The sequence below is a fragment of the Trichomonascus vanleenenianus genome (genome assembly GCF_965637985.1).
Source record: "Trichomonascus vanleenenianus strain CLIB 3782 genome assembly, contig: TRVA0_034S, whole genome shotgun sequence".
NCBI classification, from domain to species: Eukaryota; Fungi; Ascomycota; class Dipodascomycetes; order Dipodascales; family Trichomonascaceae; genus Blastobotrys; species Blastobotrys vanleenenianus.
Window position 1 is genome coordinate 74,707 of NW_027481853.1, and position 23,881 is coordinate 98,587.

Genomic DNA, 23,881 nt, shown 5'->3' on the forward strand with positions numbered 1-23,881 from the left:
CCCTCTCTCACTCCGTGTTGGCCAGGCAGGGCGATTTATATATTTGCCGTCGGGACCCCTCGCGCGCCCCACAACACCAAAAAAATTTCATTCCTCCCAACGTGACCCTAACCCTCGGGTGTCACATCAAAAAAAAAAAAATTGAAATTTTCAGCCCCGAGCTGATAATCAATTCAATCAGAACCAATCTACTTTGATACATTGGAAGATGGAGGCTGTTCCGTTGGTGGCTTCATCATTTGATCCGAGTGGACAACTGTATGCATCTGCGATCCCATCTCTGGATCTGTACAAGGTGCGGGTCCACTCGGTGGGATCAGAGCAGACCGTGCAGAGCGATTTCGTGCTTGATAAGGGCGTATCGGTCACATCACTGGGCTGGTCATACTGCTCCTCGAGTCGGACAAAGCAGCAGAAGAAGAAGCGAAAGCGATCGCTTGGTAAAGCCGGATCTGTAGACGAGGATTTGGTTGTCGTTGTGGGAACCAATACCGGATCGGTGATCCTGTACTCGCCAGTGCAGAACGCAATCATTGAGCGAATTGTTGATGTGCACTCTGTCCCGGTGACGAGCGTTTCATACGATGGCGCCGACCATCTGTGGTCCTGTGATTACAGCGGCGTTATTTCCTCGTTTGACGTAGCTGCCAAGACTACTGATAAGAAGTTTTCGTCCCCCAAGGGCGATGTGCGAACTGTAAAGACGGGAATCTCGTCCAAGGAGTTCCCAGAGCACGTTCTCGTAGCTTCTTCTAGCGTTTATCTTGTTGATCCGGCCGATTCCGGGTCGGTGAAGAAGACTTTCCCGGGCTTCACGAGCCCCGTGTCGACCATCATCCCCAGTAGCGCTAACCCCGATCTGTTCCTGGCGGCCTCGCAGAGCGAGCGGAACATTAACATCAACTCCCTGAGCCAGGGTAAGTCCGTGGGAGTGCTTATCGCGCAATCAGACGTCCAGGTCGTGGCTCTGAGTGAAGACGAATCGGCCCTCGCCGTCATCACTGACGATGGATCAGTCGAAATCTTCACTAATCCATTTGAGGTTAAGGGAGTAGGCAAGTCAACAAGACGTAAGAGCATGACTTCGAGTAAGTCTACCCTCCAGATCAAGGTCTCACGCCCCAAGGGCGGCAGTCAGGTACGCATCGACAACGCCGTGTTTAGAGGAGACCAGATCATGCTTACCTGGCTCGAAAGCGCCATTGTGCCTGTTTTTGAGTTTATCCAGTGGAAGGAAGAGGGCACCGCCAAGTCTGGGCTCATTGAGCTGGCCAAGGAGAGACGCAACCTCACTGCTGCTGCTGGCGACAGGCTTGTTAACGGCGTTGATCCGGCCGCAGTTACCCAGTACAATGAGGGCAAAACCGTAGTTACCAGTGGCCGAGACGTTCAGAACCTCGACAGTGACGAGGAGGAAGAGGAAGAAGAGGAGGACGAAGAGGCCCAGGGCACTCTTGCCGAGCGGCTAGAGGCGCTTGAAGTCAACAAGAAGGGCGCCACCCCCAACAAAAAAGCTTCAGTTGCTACTATCCAGGCCACTACGCCAGGTACTTTCACAGTCATCCTCAACCAGGCGCTCAAGACCAACGACCAGGCTCTGCTTGAGTCGTGCCTTGTGCACCGGGACGAAGAAATCATCAAGCTGTCTGTTCAGCGGCTAGAGTCGAGCCTGGCAGTCAAGCTGCTTGAAAAGGTCGCAGAGAAGATTGCCCAGACGCCTACTCAGGCGGGCCGGCTCAACGTGTGGATCAAGTGGGTCATGATCGCTCACGGCGGCTACCTCGTAACCATCCCCAACCTTCTCAAGACGCTATCGTCTCTGCATTCTACCCTGTCGAACCGAGTGTCCACGCTGCCGCGGCTGCTGGCTCTGCAAGGCCGGCTGGAGATGCTCAATTCGCAAATGGAGCTACGGCGCGAGATTCTCTCCAACTCCAAGCAGGCTGAGGCTGAGGAGGAAGACGAGGACGAAGACGAAGACGAGGTTACCTACGTTGAGGAGGGTGCATTGATGGTCAATGGCGAGGAGGACGATGATTCTGAAGAGGATTCGGATGTCGAGGATGAAGACGAAGAGATGGCTGATGGGTTTATCGACCTCGAGGCTGAGGACGACGCTGGGGACTCCGATGAGGATCGTTTCAGTGACATGGATATAACCGCAGAGCCTTCCGACTCGGAAGAGGAGGCCACCCCGCGGAAACTCAACGGCAAAGCCAAGAGAAAGTAATTACCGAAATTGCATTAGATACAATAAAGAGCTAATTTCAATACGCGTCCCCCTAGTAATAGTTCCCCCAACCCCCCTGGGGTTCCGCTACGCGGAGATTATCTCTAAACGAGTGACTACAAGCCCTCGGCGAAGCCGAGCTACGGGGGTTTGGGGGCTGGCCCCCAAGTAGTAAACCCAGTGCAATTGGGGGGACCAGTCCCCCCAAACCCCCCTGGGGCTCCGCTACGCGGAGATTATCTCTAAACGAGTGACAAGATTCTACAATCTTTCGGCGAAGTCGAACTCCGCGGGTTTGATTTGAAGGGTCGAATATGCCGCAGGCTGTGCGGCTAGCAATCTATCGCGCGCGCAATCATGGGCGTTGATAAATTTTATACCCTCAAAACCCTAACCCTGAACATTAATCTGACATTTTAGACCGTATCTTCAAAAATTTTTTTTTTCATTCCTATATTGGAAGTTATTCATTCCCCCCCTGCGGATAACCATGGTTGAGAAGGTTTATATTTCGTACAACAACGTGCACAAGCTCTGCCAGGAGGCGGCTGAGACCATCAAGGACTTCAACCCAAATCTCATGGTCGCAATTGGTATGTTCAAATGAAATGGAAAGCGTGCAAGTAGAGGCTAACTCCGAGCATAGGCGGTGGTGGATTCATCCCAGCCCGAATTCTGCGAACTTTCCTTAAGCAGCCAGGGTCCAAGAACATTCCAATCCAGGCCATCGGCCTGTCTCTGTACGAGCAGCTGGGCGACGATACTGTCGTTGAGGCTGTTGGTCACGAGGTTGTACGAACCCAGTGGCTTGACTTCTCCTCTGAGCACACCATGGATCTCATTGGCAAGCGAATTTTGATTGTTGATGAGGTTGACGACACCCGAACCACTCTGCACTATGCCGTTTCTGAGTTGGAGAAGGATGTGCGGGCCCAGGCCGAGCGATTGGGCCGATCCGCTGAGGAGACCAAGTTCTTCGTGTTTGTTCTTCACAACAAGGACAAGCCAAAGCGGGCTGAGTTGCCAGAGGATATGATGCGTGAGGGCCGATATCTGGCTGCCCGAACCCTGCCAGATTTGTGGATTGCTTATCCATGGGAGGCGCCAGATATTGAGGAGCACACTGCTAACGCCGTCAGCCAGGGCAATAACTAATTTTAATAACCAATTGGCTCTGTGGTTTTTTGTCGGGATGTATTATAAGTTATGGGCTGTATTTATCGAGAATAGAATTTCTTCATGTTCTGTTAACATCATAATGGGGTACAACGTAGTTACAGTATTAATGCAGTGTTGAGTTAAGAATTGATCCATCATAGTCTTATCAATAGCCAAAATGGATGATTTGCGTTTTTTTTTTGTGGAATATGATTTCTATATTCCACATCAGTGCATTACCTGGTATACCCGTGGAGTACATGTCTGTTAAAAAGCCCTTTAAGGCTCAGGAGAAAGTGATGGGAATCCCATGATTAAATACAACCTAAGTTCAGCTAATATTTGATTGAGTGCCGGTAGACCGTCAGCAATTGACGAAATTCGTAACTACTTTGATATATGGAGTATACCAACGGAGTAAGGTTTTATTTATTAAATCAATTATCGTTCTACGTGTATCGTATTACTGCCTTTCCCTTTCGCGGCATAATGAGAGGATAGTAGCGCTAATACTGAGTAGTGAGTGCAAGTCTTTCCTCCAATACGGACTTCCACCACTCCTTCGTCAGGCTGCTACCACTTCGTCAAGCTTCCACTACGTCGTCAAGCTTCCACTACGTCGTAGGCTTCCAATACTTCGTCTAACGAAGTCAAATGAGTAGAGCCGATGTGGGGTTCAGCCGCGTACGGCTGTTACCCCAGCTAATTTTTGTTATTTGAAGCATTTTTTATTGGTCGATAGATGTACCATATGGCCGAAATAAGTCATGTAATTCTAAAGTTCAGATTGCTGGCTACTGGCTGGTCGTTTGTATCCGGAGTCAAGGTTTAGCAAGATTCAGTAACATTGTAGTTTATAAGAGAAGTGAAAAGCCACACTCTCCGCACGACTCAAATATGGATCACTTGAAGCGGCCGATCGTCTACGGTTGCGCAGGTACTTTTTTCCACGACATGATTCACAGCTTGCAAATCTCCTTATTGTTACACTGCCAATGATAAATAGAGGACACATACTCACCGCGCATCTTTCGGGAAGCAAGTATACATAGTTCAACCTTGAATACCTATCTGGTCATACCTTATATGCCGAGTATCCGAACGCTACACATATCTGCTGATTTTTCTCCCTGGTACTTTTTGTCTTTCTGATTCGTGCTTCACAAGTAACAATAAAGATGCCAGAAAACATCTCCGTCTCCTTACACGAGGAAAGTGCTTTGGAAACAACAACTAGGATCAGCAACAATGCAGGGTGTGGGGGAAAGTTAGACGATGATGAGGATTACGGAGCTTTCAACTATTGGTACAGCGCGGCCAGAAGGAATACTAAGGATTGTGTAGTAAACGAACAACACTCTGAAAAGGAAGACTTTGTATTTCAATGTGGAAGCGAGGAGGTGTCAACGGCTCAGAAGTTACATATCGGTAGCACCATTGAAGGACTGTGATAAAATGGTGATGCGACTTAATTGCGCCTCTGTGATTGGTCGCTAAGGAATAAACGACGCTCTCTAATGTGTTTCCATCCAGACTAATCAACATCCACTTTATACAATGTACTTCGATATTTGTTCACAGCAATCGTTAATCGAATTAACCGAGTTCTGCCTCCCATTGCCAAATTCCGAGATCTTGGTATACCCACCCTGGATATACCGTTCGTCAGTTGGAATCCGATCGACTCTCATTTTTTTTTTGCAACTTAGACAATCATTGTTTTGTGCATTATATAACTTGTAATTGCGTCTCCTATACGTGAAAATTTATTACTGGTAAAAAAAAATTACGTTAAAACAACGCTCTTGCTGCAATCAATCACTACCAGTGCCGGTAGTAACACTACAGATTTAATAAGTTAATAATACCAACCATTTTTCGACAATTGATAGCCGAATGACTATAATAAGTTAAAGCTATCGGCGCTGCTCGTCCTGCGTGTCGTATGACCTGTCGACTGCACCAAGAAGCAGCTTGACGATCCAAACGGCTGGTGTAAGATCGACACCGAGTCGGGCCATCTCGTCCTGCTCAACCTCAAAGTTGGACGTGCAATCAACCATGCTACCAACCTCTCGGTCAGTATCCAGCTTGGAAAGGAATTCCCTAGCCTTCATGTCGTTACCAACCTGGGCAAACTGGAAAGCCACAGCGCCAGGGCCGTAGTGGGTCTTACCAAGCTGGTACTTGGTCTCCTTGATGACCTTGAAAATAGTGCTGCTCGACTCACCAGCTGGGTGGCCGTCGGTAATGGATATAATCAATACTGGCTTCGGCAGCTGGCCAGATTTTGCAGGGCCGATGACCATCGGATCAATGACCTTGGATTTAAGAGACGTACCAAGCGGCGTGAGGCCGTGGAACTTGGACTGGCTCATAAGCTGGTTAACCTGGTCGACGGTCCGAATGTTATTACCCAGCTGGTTGCCGTTCATGAACCGAATCTCGATACCGTTGGTGTCAAAGAGGGAAGCGGCGAATGCAGCCCGCTGTAGAATCAACTTGAGATCGTCGATTCGCTCGCCGTTCTCCTCAAATGACATGGAGCCAGAGTCGTCGCAGAAAATGACAATGTCATAAAGGGCCAGCCGGACTAGGTCTACTGCAACCTCCATTGGAATCTGCCATTGTTGGACAATCGTGTTTACTTGAGACCCAATGGTGCTGGCCAATTGCTGCAACCGCTGTGGCGGGTAGAAAGTCTGGAGATTGTTCTCCTGGACTGCCGTTTGGAGAATCTGGTAGTACTGCCCAGACTGGTGCTGCTGTTGCTGCTGTGGTTGCTGAGGAGGGGCACCGTAGCCACCCTGTTGATACCCTCCTTGTTGCTGTTGAGGATATGATCCCTGCTGCTGCTGAGGAGGATACCCACCTCCTCCTTGTTGATATCCTCCCTGTTGCTGAGGCGGATATCCCTGCTGCTGTTGCTGGCCTCCTGGGACAGGCATTGGCATGAATTGCTGTTGGTTTCGCTGTGGCTGCTGGCCATACTGAGGCGGCGCACCATAATTACCCTGCTGCTGAGGAGATGCCTGAGGAGGTCGATTGTACTGGCCCTGTGGGGGCTGACCATACTGACCCTGAGAGGGCTGTTGCTGGCCATATTGGCCCTGAGAGGGCTGCTGTTGACCGTATTGACCCTGAGGAGGCTGTTGTTGACCGTATTGACCCTGAGGAGGTTGTTGCTGACCGTATTGACCCTGTGGAGGCTGCTGCTGGCCGAACTGGCCCTGAGCTGGCCGCTGACCACCCTGGGAGCCCTGAGCGGCCGCTAATTTACTGGCAAGACCCATTGTGTTATCGTGAGCAAACCAAAACTTAAAAGATGCAAAAGCCTACTGGTCGGGGACGTTCCTTATATACTCGATCAACCAGGCGCTATGTGTTCGGAATGTCTCCCGTTATTGGCCCAAAGTGGCTTGACTGTCTGACAGCGTGCATGAACGGCTGGACACACGCGAAGACACACCAAGGAACAGCCACGGGCCATTCCGTGGTCAATTGGGTCGCATGCCATGCGCATACGCGATTACAAGATTTGACAACTCCGCCTATACGAAGGCCTCTACTCGTATTCCATCATGGCAGGACAATGCTTCTCTACCGACATGCCGGCATGAGGGCTATGCTATGGGCTGTGCAGTGATATCACTGTACGTGGGGCTGTCGGCTGAGACAAGCACCTGTGGGGTGGATGCGGCTCTTAAATTTCATTTTGATATTCATCGCCTCGTAAGCGTGATTGATTCGCGGGAAAGCTTCCATTTGATTCACGGCGAGACGAGATGTTTTCAGTAAGAGTGGTTCTGCCTGTGCCACAGGGCGAATATCACTTGCGTTGTGAGTCGTTTCGACGTCATATTGATTGCGTTTTCTAAAATTGAGTGAAACTTTATTAAGCGTTTATAGAAGACAGGGAAATTGACAAAAAAGTGCGGGCCCTTAGCTGCCCCGGAGAAGAGGCTAAATTACTGATGCGAGATCAAGTATCCAATGTATGCGGAGAACTTGGAATTATCTGGAAATGCACTTTAAACGCTTAATGCTTGCTTGGTATAGCAGAAGCGTTCTAGCTTGATACAACCGTTTTTTCTGGCTTACTTCCTATTATAACGATATTTAGACATGCTAGAGTTAGTACTACTAGCTATCAATTCCAAGGATAAACCTTCACAGTGTCAGCTAAGATATGTTGTCAATACTCCCTGTTCCCATTCAGAAGAAGCCAAATATATTATGAATAGACGTGAAAATAATCACACAATGCTCAATGTAGTAATCAGTTACTATATTATCCTTCATAATACAGTACTACAGGTGCTTTACTTTACGGATAAGCCAGATTTACACACATAATATGTCTTACATCGTACTCAAATATGCTTACAGTTGCTATGCAGTAAGCATATTTCAGTCCGGAATATTTCAACAGCTAAGGCTTTAGGCATGGCTAAGGTGATCAGAAAAAACAGGCCGGCAAGGGAATTATACTTGTGGGTCTTTACTATTAACAGCCATAAATATATAATTGACCAATATTTCAGCGAACTGCTGATGGTCATATTCTACCAACGTTCTTTCCCAGTCTAGGCTGTCGGCCGTTGAATCTCCCAACCGCCAGTATCAACGACACGCCAACAAACGGGTGAACGAGTTGAACGAAAGGTACCAGACCTTCTGGACTGTCTATCCCAGGAATAAATGGATAAGATGACAGATGAGACGAGTAAAGAAAAAGTCGCCGAGCCAGCCAAGATTGAGGCGAAAGAAGTAACAGAATCCCAGGAACCCAAGCTTGACGCAAAGGAGACAGACAAGCCTGTGGAGAAGAAGAATGAGGCTAAAGCCCCCCAGAAGCCGACAGATGCGTCCACAAGTGTGGGAGGCACTACTCAATGGACGAGCTACCTTAAACGAGCTGTAGCAAACGTCGAATCGACACTAGATAAAGTACTGGACACGGCAGAGAATGCGGGTGGTGAATCGAGCAGTCCAAGCGTTAGTACTAGCGTCAAAAGAACGAACTCTCCAGCACCTGGATCTCCGAGAATGACTATGCAGGAACGACTGGCTATGGCTGTGGGTAGACAAAGCCCTGCTAACCCAACATCGCCTACGAGTAGCGCAAAGAGTGTTCCAAGCACTGACAAGAAGGAACCCAGAGGCGGCGAAACGAACGGCGAAGAACCCATTCAAAAGGCTGAGAATAAAGAAAGTGAACCCACTCAAAAGGCCGAGAATAATAACGAAAGTGAACCTACTCAAAAGGTCGAAAGTAAAGAGAGTGAACCTCAGGAAAAGGTCAAAGCTACAATTCCTCCAAAAACGGACGATTTGCCAGTAGAGTGTCCTTCGCTGGATCTGACACTGACATTGGCGAATAACATTTTCGAGGTTGTTAAACTGTTAGATATCCCAGAAGACCAGAAAGAGGTGGTCAACAACTCTTTCGGCGAGCTTGTGAAAAATATTGAGACCCAGAACAAGATATCTCATGACTTTCAGCTCCAGGAACTAGAGAAGATAGACTCCCTAGAGACAAAGGTCAAATATCTGGTTCAGGTGGAACTGGACCGCACGAAGGAAGGAAAGAAAGGCAAGTCAGGGCTGGAAAAAAAGATTGCCGAGAAGGATGAACAGATTGCATTGTTGTTTGAGGAGGGCCAGATGATGGCCAAGCGTGAGCTGAAGCAAATGACCGCCATTAAAAGACTTCGCGCGCAGGATATAGAGGCCAAGAAGCAGTCGGAGAATGCATTAAGAAAGGTGACTGGACTAGAAAAGGAGCTCTCTGAACTCAATACCAAAGTGAAGAACCAGTCCGACACGATTAAAAATTTATCAAAATCTGGAAGCGAGGCAGGAAATATTCGCAAAGAGAGAGATTCTTTAAAAGCGGCCAACTCGAAATTAACTGCCGAGCTCACTGAACTAAAGCAAAAGTTCGACAGCGATGTTTTGGAGGCTCAGACAACCGCACTCAGCGAGGCGACAGAAAAAGTCAGTGGTCTGCAGAAGGACAAAGCTGACCTGGAAAGTCAATTGTCCGATCTCAAGAGGAACAGCCAGGAAGAAATCGGTCAGTTAAAGAAGCAATTGCAAGATGCTTTCTCTTATTCACAGCTTAAGCAGACGGAGTTGCGTACCGAAATCAAGAACCTCGAGACCCGCGTCGAGCATTATCGAAGCAAGTCGGAAGAAGCTGCATCTGGTGCTACTGGGAATGACAACCATGCGCATTTGCTGCGGCAAATCGAAATGTTACAGTCTCAGCATTCAATTGCTGTGGAGAACTGGAATGGAATTGAAGCCAACCTCCTCGATAGAATAACAATCCTTGAGAGAGAAGGCGAAGAGTACCGTGCCCAAGAGGCGGCGGCGCGAAAAAGAATACGATCCATTAACGAGAACTACCGAAACGCGACTGACGAAATTGATACTTTGACAACCCGGGTGCAGGAGCTTGAGTCCACTAACAGTGCTCTGCAAGCGAAGCTGAAAGACCAAGATGCCGAATTTGCCGACTTGAAAGAGGAGCTTTCATACAAGCAGTCTGAGTTGGAGCGAGATATCAAGGCTCTGGGATCTGAAAAGGCAAATCTTGAGAAAAAAATTGCTGAGCTCGAAAGCGAAGTTGAAAAGTCACAACAACAACAAGAACAGCACGAGCATTCGTTTCCCGAACAGGAGTACTCTTTCAGTTCCAAACAGCATTCTTCCTCTAGTAATATGCTGGATCCTCTCGAAGCAACCCGCCACAGCTCGCCGTATTCACCCATTGTATCTTCTCTAAACACACCTGCGCAGAGCCAAGCGAGGTCGGTAAGCAGCTTTCTTAGTCCCGTTCCGGTTTCTGGCGAAGACTTTGGGGAGCTCAAACGAGGTAGTATCGAAGTGGATGATAGCGCATCAGTGGAAGATGGTTATATGGAGGACCAACACCTGCATAGGAATGGCGATGGCTCCACTCAGCTGACGCTGGGCAACTCCTCTGGCGGACCCAGTATACATCTTGTGGGAAAGCTAAATGCCACTGTTCGACGACTCGAGTCCGAATTGGTCAGCGTGCAGGAGGATCTAGGGCGGGAGCGGAAGCAAAAGGATGAAGCGTGCGCGCAGATTGTAGAGCTCATGAAGGAAATGGACGAGTCTGGCAATTACAAGACGAGGGTTCAAGAGCTTGAGGGCCAGCTTGAAGCGATGAAAGAGCGAGAGCAAACTACTTTAGAGATGCTTGGCGAGAAGTCAGAGCAGGTAGAAGAGCTCAGGGCTGATGTTGATGATATTAAGGCCATGTATAAACAGCAGATTGAAGATCTTATCGACCGTCTATCCAAGGCCGGTCAGCTGTGACATACTAACACATCCTTAGATATGTACTGTACTAATGCATCTTTTAATAACACACCTTTCTCGTATCGTTGAATAATCAAACGAAACCAACTACGTATCATTTATTATGGCACTCTGATAGCATAACTTTCAAATGGCAATCCCACATTAGCTTTACTTCCTTGACCTCAATTATCCATTATCTGCTCAATATCATTGTCCCTGGGTGTTATCTCCATGTAAAAGTGACCGCTCTTCAAATTTGCGCTCAATAGTGTACACTTTACTGCGAAGAGCTATTCGATCTTAAATGGCTTAATGTCGTTGTGAGACACACAGCATAATGGGCCAGTTGAGTATTTCCTCGCGCCCGCAAGGTCGACTGCATATTAAGCGAGTCTCCAGGACCACCAGATATCGCGTAGACCTAACTAATGCCGCGGCCTAGGAGGCGGAGACCAAGCGTACAGCAGTACCTGAGCCTGTCGCGAGACGCCCGGTTAGATGTGAGGTATGTCACTGTGAAGTATATCTAGTATTAGCTAACAGTAGATCAGGGGTATGAAAGTATATGCGATCATAATGATAAGAATCTAACCAATTTAGCTATACAGAGGACATTTGAAGGCGCCTACTTACGCACGGCCCTTAGTCAATTGTCATTTGGTGGGTATATTATCATTGTTGGGTCGAGAGTGGAGCTAATTGAGTAGCATTGGTGGTGTTGAAGCTGTTTAACAGGCGGTTTATACCGATTGGAACGACTTTCACGGTATATGGACTACTGATTATATTTATTGCATTGTATAGGCGAACAGCGGACACCAAGATAGTGTTGAGTTCTGATCACAGCCACAAGTTCGCCACGGGCGGAGACACGGTATTATTACTTGGCCTAACCAGCATTGTGTCTTATATAGTTCTTATTGTACTTCTAGTCCGACTAGACAAATAACTCATCCTCCGAGAAGCGGAGCTACGGGGCGAATACCTCTAATCCAAGCAAATAATTTGTAACAAAGTTTTGTTACGCCGTTGCAACTTGCAACAAATTTTTGTTACGCTGTTGGGAGATATGTAACGCTGTGTAACAAACATGTACTTGGGGGACCAGTCCCCCAAACCCCCTGTGGCTCCGCTTCGCGGAGGGTTTAGAGACCCCATATCCTCCGCGCAGCGGAGCCACGGGAGCTCGAGGGCTGGCCCTCGAATACTAACTCTCCGAGTGGTACAAAATCCACCCGTGGTATCTACTTGGGGGACCAGTCCCCCAAACCCCCTGTTGCTCCGCTTCGCGGAGGGGCTTCGGTGAGCAAAAGACGGATGGAATTAGCTATGGGTTATTTGTAGAAGTCAAACTTGTCCTTGTCGTTACCCAGCTTGACCTGGCTACTATAAGCCTCATCGAGATCAGACTGGAGAATGACGTACCGATTCTTTCGCACCGCACGGAGACCGGCCACCTGCATTACAGCGGCAATAATAGCACCGGAAAGCGGATCGTTTCGAATGATAAGCGAGTCAAGGTCGCACTCCGGCGCCAAAGACATCTTAGATGCAATTGTCGAAAAAATGAGTCGCCGTTCTCGTCTGTCTCTAAGCGATGGGAATTCGATCTTACGATCGAGTCGACCAGGTCGCATGAGTGCCGGATCCAACGTATCAGCTCGGTTCGTCGCCATAATGACCTTAACATTGGACGTCTGGTCGAAACCATCCATCTGATTCAGCAATTCCAACAGAATTCGCTGCACCTCACGATCCGCACCGGTCTGAGCATCGAATCGCTTCGTCGCAATGGAATCAATCTCATCAATGAAGATGATAGCAGGCGAGTTCTCTCTTGCCAAGCGGAACACATCCCGAACCATACGCGGACCCTCTCCAAGGTACTTCTGAACAAACTCGGATCCCACAACTCGAATAAACGATGCGGTCGTGTTGTTCGCCACAGCTTTAACAAGCATCGTCTTACCCGTACCCGGTGGACCATACAACAGCACGCCACGAGGCGGATCAATGCCAATCTGCCGGTACAGCTCGAACTGGGTCAGCGGCAGCTCAACAGCCTCCCGGATCTCCTGCTTCTGCATGTCAAGACCACCAACATCGGCGTAAGTCACGTCAGGCTTCTCATCCGCTCCAAGCATCGTGATGCTCGAGTCCGCTTCCGGCGGCAAAATGTCCACCAGCGCGTTGGAGTGGCGGTGCAGCGCCACCGACGAGGACGGCTTGAGTAGCTCGCGGTCCAGCGTCGACAGAATACGCACCGCGTAGTTCGACCCCGTAGTCGACGACACAATGCCCGTGTGCGTGTCAATCGGCTCCAAAAACTGGCCAATCACCAGCGGAACCGACTGGATGCGCTTCACCTCTTCCTGGGCCCGTACCAGCTCCCTTTTCAAATGTCGCTGTTCATCTTTGATGTATTCTTCCTGGAGAACCAACAGTTCATACTCTCGCTCCAGCTTCTTCAGCGCTTTGTACAGATCCTTCTTCGATTCACCGTTCTCTGCTTTCGCCCGAGCCCCCTGGGCCGCTCCTACACTCTGAACTGTCGCTCCGCTCGTCTTTATTCCTAATTCTTCCATTTCCCTTCCTCAATTCGTTCGATGTCGTTTGCCTCTGTCGTTCGCTGGTGCAGTCAAATGTCGTTCGTCGTCGGGTCCCTCGCGCGCCCTCTTGCCACCCACCGTGCGGCTGACCTCCCCCCTTTGCGTCGCCATAGAAACACGCGTGCTGCGCTGTCACCCAGGCAACCCCCATATGACATTCGTACAGTCTTACCAATTGATCCTTCTTAGCTTCTTAACTTATAGATAGATACTTCATTGGGGGCCGGCCCCCAAACCCCCGTAGCTCCGCTTCGCGGAGGGTATAGGAACATTGTAAGGAGGGGGTTTGGGGGTTTGGGGGTTTCCCCCCAACTACGGGGTCTGGGGCAGAGCCCCAGGAAGAGAGAATGGTAAGTAGACGGTAATGAATTGGGGGCCAGCCCCCAAACCCCCATTGCTCCGCTTCGCGGAGGATATTAAAGAGACAGTATAGGGGGGGGTTGGGGGGTTACCCCCCAACTACGGGGTCTGGGGCAGAGCCCCAGGAAGAGAACAGTGGTAGGTTGAAGTAAGTGAATTGGGGGCCAGCCCCCAAACCCCCGTAGCTCCGCTTCGCGGAGGGATATTGGAGTCAATTGAGTTGTTTTGGTGGTGGGTACAGACAATTGACAATCTATATACATGCCAAAGTGGGTTGGTGTCTATTTGAATGCAAGAGTGATGAGAGAGCCAATAGCAGCACCGAGGAGAGTGGCTATGCCAACGGTGGTCGCTAGTTCTACTGGTCTCGTCGCAATGGCTAGAGAGCCATCTTCTATGCTGGCGCCCACGCGGGATGCAAAAGAGCGCCACTCTAAGGAAGGAGTAGGGGCTTTGACCACTGATGATGGTTCTTCATTGTGGTGCTGATAGTTGGACATATGAGTCTCAAAGAACTCGGTGGTTTGCTGGATCTCGTCCTGCTTGGCCGTATCGATCGCAGATTTGACCTTGTCCTCAAAAGATCCCACCAATCGTCGACGCTTCCATGGCTCCAGGCCTAATTGGACGACCATAAAAAGTACAATGTTGAAAACCATCAGCCCCCATGTGCCGTATGTGGACGCCCTACGGATTTTGTCGCTCCAAATCTGCTCTTCATGGTACCGGGCGCTGATGAGCTTGGTGATCTCCTGACGCTGCTCTTCGAATTGTAATTCCGCGTCCCCCAGATGCTTCTCTGCCTCCTGCTCGGCCAGTTCGTTTGTATGGTCGCTACGATACAAATCAGTAAATCGCTGGAGGTCTTCCGGCGACCACATGTGCTTTCGCTGCAGCAGTTCATTGACTTCTCGCTGCGAGTTAGACCGCCGTGCAATGGCCTCGGAGTACGTTTCTTTGCACTTCTGAACGCGCTCCCGGGTTTCAATGAGTCGCTTCTCCTGCTCCTGGATCGACTTTTTGATTTTTTCAATGGCAGAGTACCCGGTTACGTCGTTGAGAGTCTGGCCAGCCATGAAAACCGTCGCTTGAATATCGTCCATCTTCCTGTTTACCCAGCGGGACAGCTCAGACCGCCGTGCATCTTGATCCGAAGGCTTGTTTTTAATCTCATCCAGCTGGCTCTTTGGCTGGGTTGACGGGCTCGACTTTGGTGGTTGGCCCGACTTAGCCGGCTCGCTTGAATAGCGTCGCACTCCAGTCACCTTATACCACCGGCTTACACTCCAAGCCACGTTGCATCGGTTGAATACCCCCACTATGGGGGACCCCCTCAGGCCCATACAGCCTGGCAATCTACTACGGATCATTAATACGATAAGGTGTACCCTGGAGGTTTGAGATTTGATCCCAGTTCCGACCGACGGACCAATCACCACTGAACCGCGATTAGTACGGTTATCGTGTTAGTCCTACGTTTCTGAAGGCCTGATAGACAAGCGCTCATTAGTTCTACGACTTCTAAGAGTGGTGAAGATGTCAGATATTAACTTTTCCATCAGCCGACAACAAAAGCCGAAGAAGGCGGTCCAAAGGCTCAACTTTGGCTCCGATGACGAAGATAACGCCAGTGAGAAAGTGGCGGTGACAGCAATCGACGAACACGGGCGGACCGATGAAGAAAGAAAGCAGAAGAAAGAAGAGCTTATTATTGAGCTGAAATCGAATGAAAACTGGCGCGAAAATGTGCGGAAACGAGTTTACGGATTCAAATCTAACGAAGTAAAGCCCGAAGACGAGCCTGATATTCAGTACGGGCTGAACAGACTCGAAAAGAGCAAGTCAGAAACCCCAACCATCGAAGAAACTATTGAAAAAAGCGAAGAAGGAAAGGAAAAGTTGAGTGCAGAGGAAGCAGCACGAAAAGCGCTGATAAGCGGGCAGAACTACGATGATCTCGAAGAAATTCCTGTTCTCAACGAGGAACAGGCGTTCCAACGTGATGTAGACGACCGACCTGATGCTCCAGGGCTTGATGTATACCAGCGGGTACCTGTGGAAGGGTTTGGAGCTGCCATATTGCGAGGTATGGAGAAGCGTGCGAATAAAACAGCCGCAAAGCCTTCTCCTCCAGCTGATTACAAAATTGCCACTAATCGCCGGCAAGCGTTGCTGGGACTGGGGGCGAAACCGTTAGAGCGGCCAGGTGAAGAATTGGGTGCGTGGGGGAAGGGTGCTTCTAAGAAGGTTACGCGAGTTGAAAGGACCTATATTCCTGTTGTCCAGGTAGACTCCGAGGGGAATCCCATTGACGACAACCCAGACGACAAGCGAGATGACGAAAGTCGTAGGGACAGCAAGAAAGATCACGAAAATCGTGGAGTCAGCAGGAAAGATGAAGATAGTAGTGGTAGAAAAGAGAGGGAGAGATCTAGAAGGCGACAGGATGAAAGAGGCTATTCGAGCAGGTCGGTAAGAGACCGGTCATCGAGCAGGGAGAGATCTCAAAGAGACCGTGGCTACAGATATCGCGAGGGTTCTAGGCGTGACAGAGACTACTCATCTAGTAAGGATCGAGACACCAGTAAGCGTGATGATCGAGACTCCTCTAAGCGCCATGATGATCGAGATCGAGATTACTACAGCAAAAAAGGCTACGATGATGCAAGTAGGAAGCGGTATGACGATGGTCGGAGGTCTAAGGACTCTCGTTACGACCGTGACGATAGGTACCGGTCCAAACGGTCACCGTCTCCGCCTCGGTCATCCCGCTCCTCTTATTCATCTCGTAGATAAAAATCAACTCTGTGGTTTGCTACTACCAACGGTAGTATGCCGGTACTAATAGATAGCCTTTCCACCGTTCGGAGGACGGAACTGGTATTTCCGATCGGTACCGCTTCACCACTCCAGCCTAACTAAAAGGGCTCGCCTACTCTAGCCAGGGTCCTCCGCGAAGCGGAGCTACGGGGGTTCGGGGGCTGGCCCCCGAGTAAACTCCACAGCCAGTAGTACCCAGTCCAATAATCAATTGGTGGAGCAGGCCAGGGATGAGCTTAAGAGAGTAAACTTTACGTAATAACGTGGGGAACGGTGAACCTCGGCTTTAATGTATGGTGGTGATACCGAGCTGCATTTAAAGACCCCCCGGATTCCAGGACTCGGAATTAAGACAGAAAAGAACCACTAGATAGAAGAATAAAATGACTTTCCTTGTCAAGAAGCGATGTATTGTGGATGGCAACTGGCCAAGATTCAACGATACCTGCGTCAGGGACCCCAGCATACCCCTAAAGGTCGTCTACAATGTGTATAGCGACCCCCGGCCAGAGGCACCAGCCAACAACCAGGGCGACCTAGCACCTGAGGCTCGGGTCAACTTTGTGTTCACCCACGGAAATGGCATGGGCAAGGAGATCTGGGAGTGGTACGTTGAGCGGCTATTTGAGCAGTTCGGCAGCATTATTGGCACAGTGGTGACATGGGATATCGCCAACCATGGCGAGTCTTACGCGCTGAATAAGGACAATTTGGGATGGGCTTACCCATGGCAGGAGGGCGCATGGGACCTGCTAGCCTTACTTAAATCGCTGCGGCTTCCAGGGTCGACCGTCCTCATCGGCCACTCCATGGGCGGCACTTTCAGCCTGATCGCTTCTGCTTTACAACCAGGCCTCGTGGATTCGGTCATTGTGCTTGATCCTGTGTCTTACCGTGATGTGAACAAGATTGCGACCCCAGAGATGCGCAATGCCATGCGTAGCATGTTCGCTAAAGCAGAGAAGCAGCTCATTGAGAACTTCAAGTCCAAAGACGAGTATATGAAGTACATGACGACACGGGGAATTGCCAGGAAGTTCCATCCAGCCTTTCAGAAGAGCTTCCTCGAGGGTGCGGCTGTAGAGCGCCCTGACGGCACGGTCAGCTTTAGTACACCGACACAGAACATCATGTCGGTCTACTATTCAAGCAGCTCGGTCGTAGGACACGCCGTATACAAATACTTCGACCTGGTGCCCTGCGAGGTGCTCTATCTGGCACCAGACAAGGACGGGTTCAACCCGCTCATCTCATCTGAGCTCGCCGTGAAGCACCTCAAGCATTGCACATTTGCCGAGATCGATACTCGCGACCACCTCTTCCCTTTCACGCTGCCAGACCAGGTGTTTGCTAAGATGGCGCCATTCATAAGGCGGCGAGCCGCACGCGGAGCGGCTATCCAGGCCGACATCGTGCACCGCGCGCGGCTCCCCGGTGCCGAGTGGGAGCGGCTCAAAGCCGCACAGTTCACCAAGCTACACGACAACTTCCCGGAGCCTTACTTCCCCCACTCAAAGCTGTAACCCTGTGTAAACTCCGCTGCTACTAGTAACTCCTTTAACCCCATTTGAGTCGGCTCAATCGGAGAGGGGAGTGCGGCTGCTGCGATTGATGTGCTGTTTAGGTCTTGGTTTGGAAAGAGATCGGTTCCCCGCTGGAATGCGACGCGCGTTGTCTCCGCCATGGCTCTGATTGCCAGTACATTGGATAAGCTTTGTTTGGCTGGTCAAAGAAAACCGTATATAAAGACGCCTCAAATCTCGTAATTCATTTTATCTCTTCAATCATTGGTCGCTTGCCGTCACTGGCCCTCCCCTGTAGGAACTATCAATTGTTGTTTGGTAGTTTAGTTAAACTTGTGAAATTGGTACCAATAGTTGGCTGGTAATTGGCTAATTGTTCGTTGTTGATTGGTCAATTGTTCACTAGTAAATTGTCAAATCATTTGCTGGTCAATTATTCCGGCAAAAATGCTCAAATACAATCGTGTAGTGACCCTTATGGGCCCTATGGGCCCCCAGGTACTCAGAATGCGCCCTGGAATTGCTACGATTACCACCTCGTCATCTCGCAAGGATACGACCACGGCACACACCTCGCAGGCCCATCAGCAATCTGAGCCCCAGCAGACCCTCGCAGACACGGGCAATGGGTCGTGCAAAGGCAACCTGTTCGAAAAGGACAAGCATAATTACTTCCTCAGCTCGGGCTGGGCCCACCCAGACTTTGCTAAAGACGATATGAAGGCCATTACCGTGACGCACCGGCCCGCCGAGACTATGGGGGACCGGTTCGCGTTCAACTTCCTCAAGTTCATTCGTTCCACGTTCGACTTGGTAACCGGGTATAAGCACCCACCACCAGGCAAGGAGGCCGATCCGGCATACCGAATGACCCCGGAGAAGTGGCTCGAGCGGTTCGTCTTCCTCGAGTCCATCGCCGGCGTACCGGGTATGGCTGGAGGCATGATTCGACACCTCCAATCGCTGCGGCTGCTGCGAAGAGATCGTGCCTGGATCGAGACCTTGCTGGAAGAAGCCTACAACGAGCGAATGCACCTACTGACCTTCATTCAGATGACCAAGCCCGGATGGATGATGAAGCTACTGCTGCTCGGTGCCCAGGGCGTCTTCTTTAACACCTTCTTCGTCTCGTATCTCGTCAACCCCAAGATCTGCCACCGGTTCGTCGGCTATCTCGAGGAGGAAGCTGTGGTAACCTATACCCGGTGCATTGAGGACATTGAGAGGGGCTTCTACCCGGAATGGTCCAAGACGCCAGTTCCAGACATTGCCCAGCAGTACTGGCACCTCCCGAAGAGCGCCACTCTGCTTGATCTGCTTTATTACATTCGAGCTGATGAGGCCAAGCACCGAGAGGTTAACCACACCCTTGGCAATCTCAACCAGAAGGTGGACCGAAACCCGTTCGCGCTTGTCTGCGACGAGTCGCGACCTCAGCCAAACAAGAACATTCACGTCATGAAGCCAGAGGGCTGGGACCGAAAGGATATCGCCGAATAGTTATTTAAATTCCTCGCTAATACATAGGTACTACTTGAGTTCACTTGGGACGCTACACGGAGTAGTTCCTTCGCGAAGCGGAGCTAGGGGGGTCTGGGGGCTGGCCCCCAGGTCAATTGAAGTAAAGAGGTTTTCATGGGGGGCCAGTCTCCGCCAAATCGCCCTGAGGGCTGCGCATTTCTACAGCTACAATAGTTAAAATCAGTCTATAGCATTGATCAATCGTAGTCCAATGGTTGCAACACTGTCACGATATTTATCTCTCCTCTCGTGTAGCCAGGGGAGTTTGGTCCCCCCATTAGTGCTAGCAGAGTGGTGTATTCGAGGGCCAGCCCTCGAACTCCCGTAGCTGGGGGGCCAGCCCCCAGACCCCCGTATCTTGGGTGTAGCAAAGTTTTCGTTACACTGTTACAAATTCCCAATCTGTTACAAAACTCCCGTTACAATACGTAACAAGTAACCCGTTACAGCCTAAATCTCCGCGTAGCGGAGCCCCAAAGGGGTAGGGGGACTAACTATACTAAAGGAAGGATAGTAAATTACTCAAGGGCTAGCCATCCATCCGTAGCAAAGTGAAGCTCCCCTGATCAATTGGTTAACCTCCGCAAGGCCTGAACATTTCATCCTGATCAAGCTGTGCAAGGCAATGCGAATATTGGTAAGAGCCAAATTAGAAGTATATTTTAATCCAGTGTATATAGCTGTTGTAAAGAAATAAAAATAACTAGAAAAATGAAATGAATTACAGAACCCGCGTCCCGTTAACGGGAAGAGTGACGTTGGCAATCATAGACGTAGAGTTGAGATGGACAGCCGCAAGCATGGCATCATCGCAGTCGCAGTCCTCATCATCATTGTCATCATCATCATAATTATACTCCTCCTCGTCATCACAGTCCTCTTCATCATCGTCATCATCGTAGTCATCATCGTCGCAATCGCAGTCCTCCTCTTGCGTGTAGTATGGATACGGAACTCGGTCATAGTACCAATGCGGCCGCTGAGTGGGAGCATGCTCTTGCCTGTGTCCATGTGCATGCCCGTGCCCATGTCCAGGGTGGAACTCAACACGATCACTGTCCTGCCCATAACCTGGGTCCTGCGGAGCATTCACCGGCTGGTTGATCTGAGCATCCGGCGCAGTTATCGCATTTCGGTTGTTGTAATCCTGTTGCGGCTTCGATGGATAATTGTGATTGATCTGCTGGCCCTCATTGTAGTTGGTCTTTCGGTTTCCATTGTAGTCGTTTCGATATCCGCCGTTATTGTTTCGAGTATTACCCTGGTACGTGTTCTGTCGATTGCCATTGTTTCCCATGCCTTCATCCATGTAATCATCATAGCCGTAATCACCCGTGTTACCATAGTTCTTGTTGGTATACCCATAGTTCTTGTTGCTGTTCCTTGTCGCGTCATAATTGTCGTATCCAGCCGTATCCTTGTACGATGGCTGCTGTTGCGGCTGTCGATTAGTCTGGCCACGCTGAGGGGTTTGGTTAGGCTGCTGGGGAGACTTCTGGCGCTGCTGCTGACCCGGAGTGGGTCGCTTTGGGTATCCAGCATCAGCTGTGGAGTTTCGCGCAATTCCTCGCTCATTGTATGGGTCCTGTGGAACTCGATCCTCCATCATCGCCTGTCGCTGTCGCGCAGACGCAGCACTTCGCCGTCCGGCAACGCCATTCGAGCTTCGATAGGCTGGTCGCTGTGGCCTTCTTACCGCCTGCCGGGGAGTCGCCGGGTCATAGTCCGTATCATAGTCGTAGTCCCGGCTGTTCCGTCGCGCTGGTCGTCGCTCGTACATGTCCGAATCGAGGTCGTAGTCATAGTCGTAATCATAGTCATAGTCATAGTCGTACTCCGTGCGTCGACTTCGAGGTCGTTGTCTGGCCACCTGTCGATCACCACCTGCTCGTCGCCGTCGTCTTCTTGGTGGTCGCTGCTTGATTTGCATGTTGTTATTCTCAGGTACTTTGACGCCTTCAGCTGGCTTCTCCTCAACTGCCTTTTCCTGTGGCTGCTGAGCAGTTGTCTCCATTTGGTCTGCCATTTCCATTTCCTCAGAGATGCTCGTCTCCTCAGGGACGCTCATTTCCTCCGGAACAGCATCTCGCTTGGCAAACTGGCCAGTGGAAGATCCTTTACAAGCATTCATGCACGACTGGACTCGAGTGATCATGTCGGATGGAATGCGACCTCGCATAGAGTCAATCTTAGAGGCGCTAAGAGTTGAGGCACCCAGAGCCTGTGAAACAGCATTGCTCTCAAGCGAAAACAGGTTCTGGCCGACAATTGTCGTCCCAGGGTCGTCAGAGTTGAAGGTGCTCACAAATATGGCCATGGCGCAAGTCGGGTTGAACTCAAAGTGGAACGCGCCCATAGGATAGACAGCGCCTTGGCTTGGTCGTACCAGGTTGGAAACCACTCGCGACCCTCGCTCGCCAACAAACTGCGTCTCGATTTCTCCCTGGACGACATACATGAACTCTTCTGCTCTGGGAGAAGACCGCGGAACAACAATAGAGCATGGCTCAAGATTGAACAAAGCCATAGACATACCAGTTCCAAACACGGCCGGGAAGTTCTCGCCATTGGCACTCACTACCCAGCCTGCCTCATTGTCAGAAACGGCAGAGCTAGGAGCATTAGCAAAGTCAAAGACAAACGCTCCATTGCCGTCGTATCGATTGAGAAGATCAATTCGGTCCAGCTCAGTTGGAGCCTCCTTGAGGTTCTTGAGAATGGAGAAGTTGTCATATCCACCCTGAGCAGGCGGCCTTGGTCGGTTTGGAGGATTAGAGGGAGGCACTGGGGGTTCGATTAGAGGTGGAGGTGGATGAGGAGACGGATGGTAATGCGATGGTGGCGGACCAATGGGCAATGGGGCAATTAGGGGTGAAGCAATTGGCGGCGGCGCAATTGGGTGTGGAGCAATTGGAGGTGGAGCAATTGGAGGTGGAGCAATTGGAGGCGGCGCAATTGGAGGCGGCGCAATTGGAGGCGGCGCAATTGGAGGCGGCGCAATTGGAGGCGGCGCAATTGGAGGCGGCGCAATTGGAGGCGGCGCAATTGGAGGAGCATATGTAGGCTCGGGCATAACAGGTGGACGAGTGCGAGTGCGTCGTGACGGACGACGGGTAGGCTCAGGCATAATAGGCGGAGGAAGAATCTCCGACGGCTGGTAATAAGTAGGCTCGCTAGCACCAGTGTCGGTTTCAGTCATCATCCACGTGGGCCACGGGAAGTCTGGCCTGTTAGGGCTCCAGGAAATTGGAGTGGCAGTAGCCATGACCGATGACACCTGAGAGTAGTATGGTTCATCGGTTGCAGTGGGGACAGGCATCCACTCTGTGCCAAGCGGCGGGACCCAAGTGACCGTAGTCGTAGTTCGCGTGGTCAGAGTTGTAGTGGGTGGATAACCAGAAACTTCCCACGAGTACGACGGGAATGGTCCTGCTGGAGTTGGTTTAGGGAACTCAGTGTAATCGGCGGTATAGTCGTAATACGTTTCGGTATATTGGTCCATGGTGTAAGTGTCGGTCCAAGTTGCGGGGACAATGGTGTATGACGGCTCAAAAATAGTCTGGCCATACCCTGGGTCAAGCTCACTGTCAGTGAATATGTCAGTGTATTCATACTGAGGCATTGGAAATGCTTCTACGGCGATAGAAGCCAGAGCCAATGCCACAGCCATCAAATTCACCGGGGGTGTCATTGCCTAGAATGGAACTCGAGATTAGAATGGGGACTCGAGAGAGAAAAGAAACGGAGAAAAAGAGAAAGAGGAAAAAGAAGAGAAGGAGAGGGTACCAGGTATTCGGATTGAATTTATAGTGCAATTGGAGGAGCGATAGTAGTATTTTAAAAATTGCTTTACGAGAGATAAAAATAAATCAATTGCTCGGCAGTTTATAGGGGTGTAACACTCGCTTTAAGCGAAATAAACCTCTATGATAGAGGGGGATAAATTTTTAAAATGGAATTGAGTTTTTCACGCGTTAGCTTTAGCTCCAAACTCTTTTATTTTGTGTATTCTTACAGTATCTACTAGCGAATATGAATCGAATTGGTTTGTGATGCCCCAGCTATTTCGTTTTTTCTTCTATTTTCGGTATTTTTGTATAATAAAATATATTCAGTTTTGTAAAACGTGGAGATATCAGTATATAAAAAAGCCAATTGCATCTTTATGAAGTTTATTACCGTTCGTACCTTATACCAATTCAAAATTGCCAGGTACATGCCATTTGCCAACATTCTTTAATATCGGTTATATAAAAAAAATAAATAATCAATTGACTATATATCCGATAATCAGTGGCAAAGAATAATGGAATAGGGCCCTA

General features: G+C 49.9%; 11 protein-coding genes across 11 annotated transcripts; 7 read left to right on the plus strand and 4 right to left on the minus strand.

Annotated features, from left to right (window-relative positions):
- Positions 1-208: 208 nt before the first annotated feature.
- Positions 209-2,230, plus strand: UTP5 (Utp5p; the record flags this gene model as incomplete). The annotated part of the gene is made up of 1 exon (XM_076686203.1): positions 209-2,230. The coding sequence occupies one exon, from the start codon at positions 209-211 to the stop codon at positions 2,228-2,230; it is 2,022 nt and encodes a 673-aa protein (XP_076539561.1).
- A 490-nt stretch (positions 2,231-2,720) lies between these two features.
- HPT1 (hypoxanthine phosphoribosyltransferase) lies at positions 2,721-3,385 on the plus strand (the record flags this gene model as incomplete). The annotated part of the gene is made up of 2 exons (XM_076686204.1): positions 2,721-2,823; positions 2,877-3,385. 2 exons carry the CDS (start codon positions 2,721-2,723, stop codon positions 3,383-3,385), a joined length of 612 nt encoding a protein of 203 aa, XP_076539562.1.
- A 1,919-nt stretch (positions 3,386-5,304) lies between these two features.
- TRVA0_034S00936 (uncharacterized protein) lies at positions 5,305-6,681 on the minus strand (the record flags this gene model as incomplete). The annotated part of the gene is made up of 1 exon (XM_076686205.1): positions 5,305-6,681. The coding sequence occupies one exon, from the start codon at positions 6,679-6,681 to the stop codon at positions 5,305-5,307; it is 1,377 nt and encodes a 458-aa protein (XP_076539563.1).
- A 1,408-nt stretch (positions 6,682-8,089) lies between these two features.
- On the plus strand, positions 8,090-10,741 carry TRVA0_034S00958 (uncharacterized protein; the record flags this gene model as incomplete). Its single annotated transcript, XM_076686206.1, has 1 exon — positions 8,090-10,741. The coding sequence occupies one exon, from the start codon at positions 8,090-8,092 to the stop codon at positions 10,739-10,741; it is 2,652 nt and encodes an 883-aa protein (XP_076539564.1).
- Positions 10,742-11,154: 413 nt separating this feature from the next.
- TRVA0_034S00980 (uncharacterized protein) lies at positions 11,155-11,675 on the plus strand (the record flags this gene model as incomplete). Its single annotated transcript, XM_076686207.1, has 3 exons — positions 11,155-11,232; positions 11,326-11,386; positions 11,434-11,675. The coding sequence occupies 3 exons, from the start codon at positions 11,155-11,157 to the stop codon at positions 11,673-11,675; spliced, it is 381 nt and encodes a 126-aa protein (XP_076539565.1).
- Positions 11,676-12,060: 385 nt separating this feature from the next.
- On the minus strand, positions 12,061-13,311 carry RPT3 (proteasome regulatory particle base subunit RPT3; the record flags this gene model as incomplete). The annotated part of the gene is made up of 1 exon (XM_076686208.1): positions 12,061-13,311. The coding sequence occupies one exon, from the start codon at positions 13,309-13,311 to the stop codon at positions 12,061-12,063; it is 1,251 nt and encodes a 416-aa protein (XP_076539566.1).
- Positions 13,312-13,976: 665 nt separating this feature from the next.
- Positions 13,977-14,798, minus strand: SHE9 (She9p; the record flags this gene model as incomplete). The annotated part of the gene is made up of 1 exon (XM_076686209.1): positions 13,977-14,798. One exon carries the CDS (start codon positions 14,796-14,798, stop codon positions 13,977-13,979), a length of 822 nt encoding a protein of 273 aa, XP_076539567.1.
- A 433-nt stretch (positions 14,799-15,231) lies between these two features.
- TRVA0_034S01046 (uncharacterized protein) lies at positions 15,232-16,491 on the plus strand (the record flags this gene model as incomplete). The annotated part of the gene is made up of 1 exon (XM_076686210.1): positions 15,232-16,491. The coding sequence occupies one exon, from the start codon at positions 15,232-15,234 to the stop codon at positions 16,489-16,491; it is 1,260 nt and encodes a 419-aa protein (XP_076539568.1).
- Positions 16,492-16,898: 407 nt separating this feature from the next.
- LPX1 (triglyceride lipase) lies at positions 16,899-18,038 on the plus strand (the record flags this gene model as incomplete). Its single annotated transcript, XM_076686211.1, has 1 exon — positions 16,899-18,038. The coding sequence occupies one exon, from the start codon at positions 16,899-16,901 to the stop codon at positions 18,036-18,038; it is 1,140 nt and encodes a 379-aa protein (XP_076539569.1).
- A 507-nt stretch (positions 18,039-18,545) lies between these two features.
- TRVA0_034S01090 (alternative oxidase) lies at positions 18,546-19,538 on the plus strand (the record flags this gene model as incomplete). The annotated part of the gene is made up of 1 exon (XM_076686212.1): positions 18,546-19,538. The coding sequence occupies one exon, from the start codon at positions 18,546-18,548 to the stop codon at positions 19,536-19,538; it is 993 nt and encodes a 330-aa protein (XP_076539570.1).
- Positions 19,539-20,280: 742 nt separating this feature from the next.
- Positions 20,281-23,181, minus strand: TRVA0_034S01112 (uncharacterized protein; the record flags this gene model as incomplete). Its single annotated transcript, XM_076686213.1, has 1 exon — positions 20,281-23,181. One exon carries the CDS (start codon positions 23,179-23,181, stop codon positions 20,281-20,283), a length of 2,901 nt encoding a protein of 966 aa, XP_076539571.1.
- Between the last annotated feature and the right edge of the window lie 700 nt (positions 23,182-23,881).